The sequence below is a fragment of the Mobula hypostoma genome, chromosome 9 (assembly GCF_963921235.1).
Source record: "Mobula hypostoma chromosome 9, sMobHyp1.1, whole genome shotgun sequence".
NCBI classification, from domain to species: domain Eukaryota; kingdom Metazoa; phylum Chordata; class Chondrichthyes; order Myliobatiformes; family Myliobatidae; genus Mobula; species Mobula hypostoma.
In genome coordinates, this window is record NC_086105.1 from 11,841,344 (window position 1) to 11,853,951 (window position 12,608).

The 12,608-nt window shown below is 40.6% G+C and overlaps 1 protein-coding gene across 1 annotated transcript in view; it reads right to left on the reverse strand.

Annotated features, from left to right (window-relative positions):
* Positions 1-12,608, reverse strand: part of lrriq1 (leucine-rich repeats and IQ motif containing 1) — a 179,901-nt gene that overhangs the window by 53,040 nt on the left and 114,253 nt on the right. The window contains exons 20-22 of the mRNA XM_063059516.1: positions 9,859-9,945; positions 2,549-2,682; positions 1,445-1,531 (exon numbers count right to left, since the gene is read on the reverse strand). Coding sequence (XP_062915586.1) covers positions 1,445-1,531; positions 2,549-2,682; positions 9,859-9,945 — 308 coding nt within the window. The remainder of the gene's footprint in view (positions 1-1,444; positions 1,532-2,548; positions 2,683-9,858; positions 9,946-12,608) is intronic.

The following is a 12,608-nucleotide window of genomic DNA, read 5'->3' on the forward strand; positions in this document are numbered from 1 at the left end:
TGAGTGAAGAAGTTTCCCCTTAAACTTTTCACCTTTCACTCTGGTCATAGTTCCACCCAACCTCAGTGGAAAAAGCCTGTTTCCATTTACTCTATCTATATTCCACATAATTTTGTATACCTCTATCAAATCTCTTCTCAATCTTCTATGTTCCAAGTAATACAGCCCTAATCTATTAGAACATAGAATAGTATGGCACATTACAGGCCCTTCGGCCCACAATGTTGTGCTGACCCTCAAACCCTGCCTCCTATATAACCCCCCACCTTATATTCCTCCATATACCTGTCTAGTAGTCTCTTAAACTTCACTAGTGTATCTGTCTCCACCACTGACTCAGGCAGTGCATTCCACGCACCAACCACTCTCTGAGTAAAAAACCTTCCTCTAATATCCCCCTTGAATGTCCCACCCCTTACCTTAAAGCCATGTCCTCTTGTATTGAGCAGTGGCGCCCTGGGGAAGAGGCGCTGGCTATCCACTCTATCTATTCCTCTTATTATATTGTACACCTCTATCATGTCTCCTCTCATCCTCCTTGTCTCCAAAGAGTAAAGCCCTAGCTCCCGTAATCTCTGATCATAATGCATACTCTCTAAACCAGACAGCATCCTGGTAAATCTCCTCTGTACCCTTTCCAATGCTTCCACATCCTTCCTATAGTGAGGCGACCAGAACTGGACACAGTACTCCAAGTGTGGCCTAACCAGAGTTTTATAGAGCTGCATCATTACATCGCGACTCTTAAACTCTATCTCTCAACTTATGAAAGCTAACACCCCATAAGCTTTCTTAACTACCCTATCTACCTGTGAGGCAACTTTCAGAGATCTGTGGACATGTACCCCCAGATCCCTCTGCTCCTTCACACTTCCAAGTATCCTGCCATTTACTTTGTACTCTGCCTTGGAGTTTGTCCTTCCAAAGTGTACCACCTCACACTTCTTCGGGTTGAACTCCATCTGCCACTTCTCAGCCCACTTCTGCATTCTATCAATGTCTCTCTGCAATCTTCGACAATCCTCTACACTATCTACAACACCACCAACCTCTGTGTCGACTGCAAACTTGCCAACCCACCCTGCTACCCTCACATCCAGGTCGTTAATAAAAATCACGAAAAGTAGAGGTCCCAGAACAGATCCTTGTGGGACACCACTAGTCACAACCCTCCAATCTGAATGTATTCAATCTTTCCCTGTAATTCAGGTCTTCCAAACCCAGCGAAATTCTTGTAAATTTTCTTCTTCAACCTTATTTACATATTTCCTGTAGAGAGGTGACCAAAACTGCACACAGTACTCTAAATTAAACTTCAAGAATGTCTTCAATGTAAAATTATGGTTTTAAGGAGATTTATGTTTTGACAAATACAATGTAAGGTCTTATTTATTCTGTTCTGTTGGAGTATTAATAAAAAGTGAACTTCATAATTTGGGATTACCATTCCAGAGAGATCTTCTCTTCTTTCTCAGACATGAAACTTTGTTTACCACATGACGTAGACTCAGAGAATGCTGACAACGTTCTGCTATATGAAGAAGTAACAAAAAATTTTGCATTTTTGGATTTGTTAAATGCCCATAAGTGCCCAGTAGACACTATACATAGAGAAGCAAGCAGAAATAAGTTTCAAGAGAACTGCAGAACAAAGTTCAAATTATTGTTAATTTTGTTTGGAATCCCAACTAACAGTACTCGCTTAAATCTTACGTGTTGCCTTGACATCACAGCTAATTCAGCATCAAGATCAAAGCTCAATTTTAACAGTCTGAAGACAAATCTTTAAATTCTTCTTTTATGTTTCTTGATGGACATGAATTAAGCTGATTGTTACGAAGATGTATCTGTTTACTGCCAATAGCATCTGTATCCACCATTTGATTGATACATTCAACACACTGGCTTCAGTCTTCTAATTACTGTACAGAGGCTGCTTAGTACACTGGACCTCTGAGACTGTTGGGAATCAATGCTGATCTAGTTTAAATCAGTCTGGAAGTTGCATGAGACCAAGTAGAGACATCCCAATGTAGGTCTCTTAATTACAGTTAGTATTAGCTCACTTGAAACCCTATCAAGCACTGCAGAACTTGGAAGGTTGTGATAGAAAGTGGTGGGCAGAGGGTGGGGGAAGGTGTCTCAGTGATTGATCACTTTAATGATTAATAACCTAGTGTTTTGAAATTTATCTGTGAAAAGTCAAAATTAAATAAAGATCATTGTGAAAATCATAGCAGAAACACAAAGGAGTATGATTTATCATCATGAGCAGCTTGGTTCAATTAGCTAATGCTGTAGTTTTGCAGCGATTCTTTGTTAAAAAATATAACCTTCACAGTTAAGCTGCTAGCTATAAAACATATGGATACAATATCATGGACGTGATAAGTTACTGCCTGATGTATCTGTTGAAGGTGAGCATATTTATGATGTGCTTTCTGTTTCAGATATCTCTACTTGATAGAAGAACATTAAACCCTATTGTGCTTTTACCACAAAATAGCCATGTCATTATACAGTAGCTCGGGATTTTGTCTATTTCTACCTGGGTGAGTGTAGTTGAAGAGGAGATGAGGATGGATATTCAATTTTTTCAACAGTATTCATATCATCTCCTTGCCATGCCAACTGTGGTTGTCTTGGTAAGGCGGGTGAATCATGAGCATAATGAGCAAGGGCCTGGAAGACACAAAATATCTTGACACTGAAAGATAATTCTGCATGGATTAAATTGGCTAAATGGCCTGTTTCTGTGCTGTACATTTCTATAACTATAACAATATACTGCATTGCAAAGCAACTTGTTCTGGAAAAACAATTTAATCATTCCTTAACTATTCCACGTTTGTTAATGAATAATAGGTTTTAAGAATGAAACGCTTAGGGCTATTGACTCACGTTTGTCTAGGGGAAACCCCGTCCGCCCGCCAAACCGTGTCTCATGTTTGCGTAGATGCTGTGTAATGCACCCCGGTACAAACTCACACATAAAATTTCAGACAGCACACAAGGTACGATTAACTGATTACACTTTATAAATCTTAATGTGACTATGTGGTTAATAGAGACACAAATACAAAAGGAAAAGAAAAGGGCGCCAAACTTATCAGAGTTCAACCAATTTGCGCACAACCATTGGAGCTCAATTAATGGAGTCTTCTCTCCAGCATTCGATCTCCTCCGAACTCCTCGACCCTCCGACTGGGACCAACCATGGTGATCTACAAGAGCGCGTCCAGCACGTCCTTCCTCTTCATTCTTCCTCACTGAAACCCCCCACAAGCCCACACAAACTAACAGCTTTCACACAGGCAGAAAGCATAACATCTCTTCCATGGGTTAGCAAATGAATACAAGTCCCGTTATCACTAATTATAAACCAAGCATGCTGCTACAGAAAACCTTACCTCATCAGTTAACATTACAGAGAAGCCATTTCATTTTAACACTACAGAGAAGCCATTTCATTTTTAGCAGTTAATATTACTGAGAACCCTACATTCTCCCCCCACTGAATTTAGTCATGCCCTCGTGATGTTCAGATAATTCGTCAAGCCCTCCTGCAAAACACAGAGCTCAATCCAAGTGCAGAAGGCAGTGACATAACTCCCTAAAACAGTAGAGATCACACCCTGCTCCCCAGGTGCTACATTGGCCAATCTATCTGGGGGGTTCCTACTTCTCTGAGACCTGCGTACCCCCTCTTCTGACTCTTCCACCTCAGACACTACTGGGGACCCTCTGGAGCTACGAGGTGAACCTTCCTGCGAGGGGTCACTCAAACCCGTCTGCACCCCAGAATCCTCCATCTCTTGTTTAGGCACCACTTCCTCTCCTCCAGAGTCCTGCTGTACTCCCAGCTGCCCACCCATAGCCCCCCTCGCCTCACCTGACGCAGTGGGAGAAGGGCCTGGAATCTGTTCCCCCGTCATGGGGGAGTTAACGAACTGCAGCATGTACCACACATTCGAATCATCATCCTCCGAAAGTGTACCTCTTCCCCATAGTTATAGCACACGCTACCGGCCACCCCTCTTCTCATGGACCCCCCACCACTCACATCCCTCTATGCTGTCTGTCCCCCGGGGGTGGGGCACTGCCTACCGACTCCTCAGTTCTCAGCTTGGCCACCACCTCCTTTATCAACTTCCAGGTGGAGCCGGCTCCCATCACTTCACTACCAGGGGCCGCAACTGAGGAATTCAGCCTACTAACAGAGTCCTCCCGCAGCCTCAGTGCGTTCTCATCCCCCCTCACGTCTCTGATTAGCTGAACCAACGTCGGAGGAGGGCGCGTTTAATAGGACTGCCGGAGACTCCAAGTAATCTTGTCCTCAGCCTGGACACCCCTAGTTACCTGATCCATTCTTAACTGATCCATCTGTTCAGCCCGAATGACCCCCCCAGCGCCGCAGCCCCCAAGCTGTCTCTCTAGCCGAAAGATGTATGCAGAGAGCTTCTCACCCTGCTCCTGATGCATGTTTTGAAACTCCCCGAGGAGCTCTCGGGAGCTCCGGGTCAACCCAAAAGCACTTTCCAAGGCCTCCAGATAGTCAGAGTGGCCAACGGCTGGTTAACCTTCACACCTCGCACTACCCTAGCCGCCACTCCCTGCAAACTTTCAACCATCTCTGCCGCTTTTCCTCATCTGAGCACTGCCACTCACTTAACCGCGACGTTTGCTCTACGCATGTCTCATAATCCTCTTCACCTTCGAGGGTAGGTGTTATCCCTGAGAAAATTCTTATCTTCTGGCGGGGCCGCTCTGCCCTTCTTGCCAGGAAGGTAATTGCAGATGCCAACTTGGAACTCTCGCCTTTCACTAGGGAACGGGAACTAACCAAATTTTCCAAATCTGACCACTCCTTCTCTTCATCCTTCAGTACCGAGAGAATTCGTTCCCTTTGATTCCCACCCTCATCCGCTGGCGATTCAGCTCGCTGAGCTCCGGCCCTCCCTCCCTGACAATTTGCAGGTGCCATGGTCCCACCTCCCCTGGGATGCCAGTCCCCTCAGGCAACTCTGCCCCTCCTATGTCCTCACTTGTCTGCATCAACACTAGGTCTGTACCTGCTTCAAAATCAATGTTTCACGATACAATTTCCACTTTGCCAACAGCTTTAACCGTACTCAAACCTCGAAGTTACGTATCATCCAGTACACTAGTCTCCACCTCCCTCAACACACACGCATTGCTCACTGGCACCCCCCCCAGCTGCACACCATCGCTGAAATGCAGCTGTAGCCATCACCACTGTACTTTAAACAGAGTGGTCACACAGCATCCACAGAATTCAATCCCGGACGAACGACCCCAAAGGTAACGCTTAGGGCTATCGACTTATGTTCGTCTAGGGGAAACCCCGTCCACCCGCCAAACCATGTCTCACATTTGCATTGATGCTGTGTAATGCACCCCGGTACAAAAAATATCAGACAGCACACAAGGTACGATTAACTGATTCCACTTTATAAATCTTAATGTGACTATGTGGTTAATAGAGACACAAATACAAAAGAAAAAAGAAAAAGGCGCCAAGCTTATCAGAGTTCAACCAATTCATGCACAACCGTTGCAGCTCAATTAATGCAGTCTTCTCTCCACCATTCTATCTCCTCCGAACTCATGGGCTCTCTGATTGGGACCAACCACGGTGGTCTACCACAGTGCGTCCAGCACGTTGTTCCTTTTTGTTCTTCCTCACTGAAACCCCCCCAAGCCCGCGCAAACTAACAGCTTTCACACAGTCAGAAAGAATAACATCTCTTCCATTGGTTAGCAAATGAATACGTCCCGTTATCACTAATTATAACCCAAACATGCTGCTCCAGAGAACCTTACCTCATCAGTTGACACTACAGAGAAGCCATTTCATTTTAACACTACAGAGAAGCCATTTCATTTTAACACTACAGAGAAGCCATTTCATTATTAGTGGTTAGCAGTTAATATTACTGAGAACCCTACAAGAAGAGGGAGGAAGGAGAAAAGGCAAACACAAATATAATAGAGGGGAAGACAGAAGAGATGGTTTATCTTAATCCAGATTATTAGCTGTGAGTGTTAGATGGCAAGGCCAGCAGTTATTCTAGCTGCCCTTGTGAGAGTGATGGAGCGCTACCTTCAACTATTGCAATCAGTGGTTAAGCTACTCCCACAATACCCGAAGGAGCTCTGAAATTTAAACTGTGGAATGGTGATAAGAATGATGTGTGACTTGATGAGGACCTGCAGTGATGAATGTTCCCATGTACATGCCACACTTGCCTTTATTGATGACAGAAATGACAAACAAGACGACAGTAAGTGGTAATAGACAAGTAAAGGAATTGCTCAGGTTTGAGGAAGTGTGAGTGAGATGTGCAGAATCTGAAAAATGTGCAAGTGAAAAACTGAAGATACTTAAAATCTGAAATAGAAAATACTAGAAATACTCATTATGTGAAACTATTAAACTTGAGATTGAGGCCTGAAGGTTACAGTGTGTGTAGTTGGAATATGAGGCACCAGTCTACAAATATTGAAAGTTTGCGCATTTTGCCTTCTTGCACAGGGGAGGGGTGATGTTTTTCTTTAAACTGGTTTCCATTGTTTTCTTTGTTTCAGGGCTGTCTGTGGAGAAGATGACAACCAGGGTTGTACATTGTATACATATAAATGAACTGTATAAATGAACTTTGAATCCTATGAAAGTCTTTGAAAGTAGGTGGTGAAAGAGAGAGCTCAGTTTGGGAGTGAGACATGGCATTACTGGAAGGGAAGCTCAGCTGTGACATTTGCTGATTGAACAGTACAGCTTTAGATTTTACACAGATCATAGCTTCAGAATCGGTAATTCCAGCATTTTCTGTTTTCATTTCAAATTTCCCGAATTCACACAGTTTTCTTTGGTAATGATTTTGCTTCTCTCATTTACACCTTGTACTGATCTATTCTTTCTCTACTTGTTCAAATTATAATCTAGTTTTGCTTTAGAGTATATCCCCTTTCATCACTTAATCTCTTGCACTGTTCACACTAACTCAAGTTTTCCTCCTTCCCTTCTTAATTTTCTGCATCCTATCACTTATCTATTGTTTTCCTAGCTTTGAAGAAAAATCTTTGTCCTAAAATGTTAATTCTGTTTTTTTTTCTCTGATTTACTATATATTTTTAACTCAAGCTTCGAGCATCCACATAAGACAATTCTTGTTCACCTTTGCTTACTATCAGGAATGTGTTCATAAATGCTCTTAAGTGCATATAAAGTGTTGTAATATTTACGTTAATTCATTTTTAAGATTAGGGCAACATTTATTACTCATTCCTAATTGTTCTTAAGGAAAAAATGGTTAGCCATCTTCATGAATCATAGATGTCCTTCTGCTGAAACACCAACGTCCTTGAACAGATAATCCTACAAAAGTAGTAGAGACAGCCCAGTTCATCAGGGGTAAAATCCTCCCCACCATTGAGCATATCTACACGAAGTGTTGTCGCCGCAGGAAAGCAGCATCCATCGTCACGGACCCCAACCATCCAAGGCATGCTCTCTTCTCGCTGCTGTCATCAGGAAGAAGGTATAGGAGTCTCAAGACTTACACCACCTAGTCCAGTAATAGTCATCAGCCCTCAACCATCAGCCTCTTGAACCAATGGGATAACTTCAATCAACTTCACTCACCCCGTCAATGAAATGTTCCCACAAACTATGGACTCACTTCCAAGGGCTCTTCATCTCACGTTCTCAATACTTGTTGTTTATTTATTTATTATTATTTTTTTTCTTTCCTTTCGTATTTGCATAGTTTGTTGTTTTTTGCACACTGGTTGAAGTGGTCTTTCATTGGTTCTGTTATGGCTTTATTGAATACGCCCACGAGAAAATGAATCTCAGAGTTGTATATGGTGACATATATGCACCTTGATAATAAATTTACTTTGAACTTTGTAGAACTCCCAATGCTATTGGGTGTAACATTCCTAGATTTAGATACAACAGCAGTGTAAGAATGGCAATATATTTCCAAATCAAGGTGATTTGGACTTGGAGAAGATGCTGCAATGCAATTTAGTGCCCTTAAGCACCTGCTTCTTATGGCTGTTATGATGGTTAAGGCCAGTAGTTTGGAGGATGCTGTTCGAGTAGCTGAAACAACTAACCATTGTTGTTCTTGCAGCCACATGTCACTGATGATGGAACAAATAAATGTTTCGGATGGCTGGGGTGTCAGTACTATGGACTGCTCTGTCTGAATGCTCTCGAGCTTATTTTGTGCTGTTGGTGGTTCATTCATCCAGGTAAACATTCCATGGTAGTGAAACTTTGGGAGATCAGACTGTGCTTCAGGACATGCATCCTCTCATTATTTAATAAGCAATAAGCGGAGGTTCTGATAAATGCCAACTCCCTGGATATAATTGGTGCAGGCTTTAACCTTGGTAATGTCACTCTTTGCTCGAAGAACTTCAAACTGTCAGTCTTAAATTTGCACTTTATTAATCTGAACCAATATTTACATGTCCTTCTCTCTCAATTGAAAGTAATATTCAAGTTTTAACTCTCATTCCTTTAATCATATTTGATATATTTCATCAAATGAAAATGTGCCTACGTATGACCTCATGCAAGAGAAAATTAACTACCTTACAGACTCATATTAATTACAGGTTCCAGTGCATCATCAGATATCTTAGTTTAGGAGTTCCCAACATTTTTTATGCCATGGACCCCTACCATTAACTGAGGTGTTCGTGGACCCCAGAATGGGAACCCCTGCTTTAGTTGGTAAGTAGTGAAATAAAAACAGAAAGAATCACAGAACAAAATTACTAATTAAGTAAAGCAATTATCTTTCCTGATCCATGAGGAAATGCTCAATAATGGAATAAACTTTCACTTACTCAGTAATATGATCTTTTGGGTACATCAGTGAGTGAACATTTTATATTGTATACTCCACCTTCACCTTGACATTCACTCATTTTGAGTGGAGAATTTAATAACAGACTATTATTAATACTGGAAATGATTTGCTTCCTGGGTTTATTCTCATTTGAAATGTGTTTAAGAATATTGTGACAATTAGATGAGTTCCTAGCTGTTAATATTTTTCCTCACAGAATAAAACTGCTTCTTTAGGATGGTGGACAATATTGGTAGCTTCGGTTGAGGCATTTGACGTTGCAGTGTACACTAAGCTTGGCAATTAGTTTGCCGACGTTTCAGCACCAGTCAAAGTGACATCCTCAGTGGGCAGTTGTTGGAGTCACTGAGGATATCATCTCGACTAGTGATGAAATGTGTGCAAGCTAATTGCCAAGCTCAGCGAACACCGCTACATCAGAAACCCCTCCAATACTATGTGAAAGGTGTTAAAAATACAAGGTATAAAAGTTATTATTGCTTTTCAACATACAGATAAATCCAGGATTTGCTTTCCCTCCTAACCTGATAAATCAGGCTGCTTCTATTTCAGATTTTTAAAGAGCTGCATCATTTTTGTTTAGTACAACTCTTCAATTTGTTCTCTAGTGAGGTCTGAAATTTTGCTCCTGTCGTTGTTCGTTAATCAAACTATACTAAGCTACATTTTTACTCATTGTGTTCCAGTTCTGTGCCAAATATACAGCTGCAGTGCATCACTTACATGCCACTGCAGCGTAAAAGAACTGCAGAACAAATAATACAGCAATTAATCTAAGTGTTTGGAAGAAAAGCCAGAAGACAAATTCCACGTGTCACTGCTGATGAACGTTGGGACACTCTGAAGTATTTGTTTTTATGCCTTTGCATTTCTTAATTCATATTCCATTGCCACATTCAATCAAGGATCAGTTAAAACAGGAATGGAACTGGTTTACATAAAGCAATACCTTTTGTTGTAGGTCTGATTTTGGAAGTGGAAGAGTTTGAGAAGAGACCCAAGGATCTAGTTTTATCCAATCCTTGTCCAAGGTTGCCTAAGTGAAGTAGTAGATTCTTTTTAGACAAAATTCAGTGAAGAAATGAAAAAAAAATCAAACAATTGCATTTAGCACATTAGGAACAAAAATGGTCATCATAAAATCTCTTTTTTCAGGATTCTGGTGTTAACTTGGCAGAGATGGCTTTATCTTTAAATCATGTCTTTATGATGAAATTATCTTGGCACTTGTAGAATAAGCATCCTTCAAAATGCTTTTGATCTTGAGCATTTATGCCAAAAATAATAATGGTGTATTCAGGTTCTTTTTTAAGGAAATTTAATGTTCCTCTCCCAAAAGAATTTTACTTTTCAGCGTAATTTATATTATGTTTTCCATAACAACACTGTTTGGCTACATTTAGCATAAAAATTATGGTAGTAATTCTTGAATTAATATTTTTTACAATTTATGTTGGCTATTGCCTCAGTTCATTTGTTTTTTTAAATATCTCCCATCAATAATCAAGTCAATGTTACTTCGGTAATTTACTTGTAAAAATACTTATTTACAAAATACAAAAAATTCGAATGGGACATTTCTTTCCTAGAAAAGATCCTCAAAACACCTGAACGGGAGAAATTATGCCACTAATGTTCCCAGAAAAACAGATGAGTGTTCAGCTCTGTAAGATTTATTCAGTTATTAATGCTAATAAACAATGTGCTTAACATTATTTCTAGAACCTTAAAAAATTTTTTCACTATTTCCATTAGTATCATGTCAAACAAAAGACTGGTGGCATAATATAAACCATTTTATTTGGTTGCTTTAAAATATTGATCAAAAATGATTTTGACCATAATTTATGTTTTTACGTTATTAGCTAGTTTTGAAGAGATTTTCTTCTTCATATCTAGCAGTTCAAACTTTTCTTTCAGTTTATATTCAATGAAAAAGGTGAAAAAGTTAGCATTCTGGTTGAGGCTAGATCTTAATGATAGTGAGCGCAGAAACAGACCCTTTGGCCCACCTAGTCTGTGCCAACCGAATCTTCTTCCAAGTTCCATTTGCCTGTAACCAGCATAGCCCTCCATACCTCTCTCATCCACGTACCTATCCAAACTTCTCTTAATTATTACAATTGAACACATATCTATCACTTCCTAACCAATTCAAACTTTTGCTGTAACTCAGGTACTCATGTCCAGGCAAATCCTTATAAATTTTCTCTGCTCTGCACTCTTTTAAAATTTCTGACATCTTTTCTGCAGGTAGGTGATCAGAACTGCACGCAATACTTCAAATTCGACTTCACCAACATTTTATACAACTTCAACATAACATCCCAACTCTTGTACTCAGTAGGTACTTTGATATATGACGGCTAATGTTAAAAAAGTTCTCTTAATGATCCTATCTACCCGTGATGCCACTTTCAAGGAACAATGGAACTATATTCTCAGGTCTTTTCATTCTACCAAACACCCCAATGTTACTATTCTCTGTGCAGGTCTTATCCTGGTCTGTACTCCCCGAAGTACAACACCTCATACTTGCCTGTATTAAATTTTACCTGCCATTTTTATGCCCATTTTCTCAGATGGACCAAGCTGCAAGCTTCAATAGCCTATCTTGCTCACCACTACGCTCCCAATTTCGTGTCATCCACAAATTTAGTAACCCAGTTTACCACATTATTATTTCACTCATTAATATAAACTGATGCAATCAATGATCCCTGCAGTACACCATTAGTCACAGGCATCCAAACTGAGAGAGAACCATCTACTAGCACACTCTGGTTTCTCCTTCTAAGTCAAGGTTGAATTTAATTGACCACAACATCCTGAGTACCAAACAACCTAAGCTTCTTGACCAGCTTCCTATGAGGGGCTTTGTCGAAGAGCTTTCTAAAGTCTAGATAGTTAACATCTACCTGAAAACTTACTAACCTATCCATCTACATTTTCATCCAGATCATTTATATACATCATGAACAGCAGAGGTCCCAGTACAGATCCCTGTGGAACACCACTCATCACAAACCTCCAGCTAGAATAAGTTCCTTCGACCACTACCCTCTGTCTTCTAAGGTCAAGCCAGTTCTGAATCCAAACAGTCAATTCACCATGGATCCCATGCATTTTAATTTTTTTGGATGAGCCTTTCATGAGGCACCTTATCAAATGCCTTACTAAAATCCATATGACAACATCCACAACTCAACCTTCATCAATCATTCTCATCACCTTGTTGAAAAACCCAATAAAGTCAGTAAGACATGACTTGTCCCACACAAAGCCATGCTGGCTCTCCCTAATTAGGCCATGGTTTTCCAAATGCTCATAAATCCTATCCCTTAGGATTCTCTCCAGTACTTTCTCTACCACTTACTAAGCACCTTTTTGCCAGAAAACAACCTATCTCAATACATACCCGCCAGATTCCTCTGATGCCATCAAAATTGTTTTTTTTTCAACTTAGAAACTTCGCCGGAAAATTGGTCCTATCCTCTATAATCATCTTGAAAAAATTGGAATTATGATCACTAGATCCAGTGTTCCCCTACACAAACTTCTGTCTCATTCCCTAAGAGGAGATTCAGTATCAGTCTCTCTCTAGTTGGGAGCTCTACTGTATACATTGATTAATGAAACTTTTATTCTCCCTCTTGCAGTGTAGAGTGCCCTCCTGCATCAAATTATCCAACATTATCC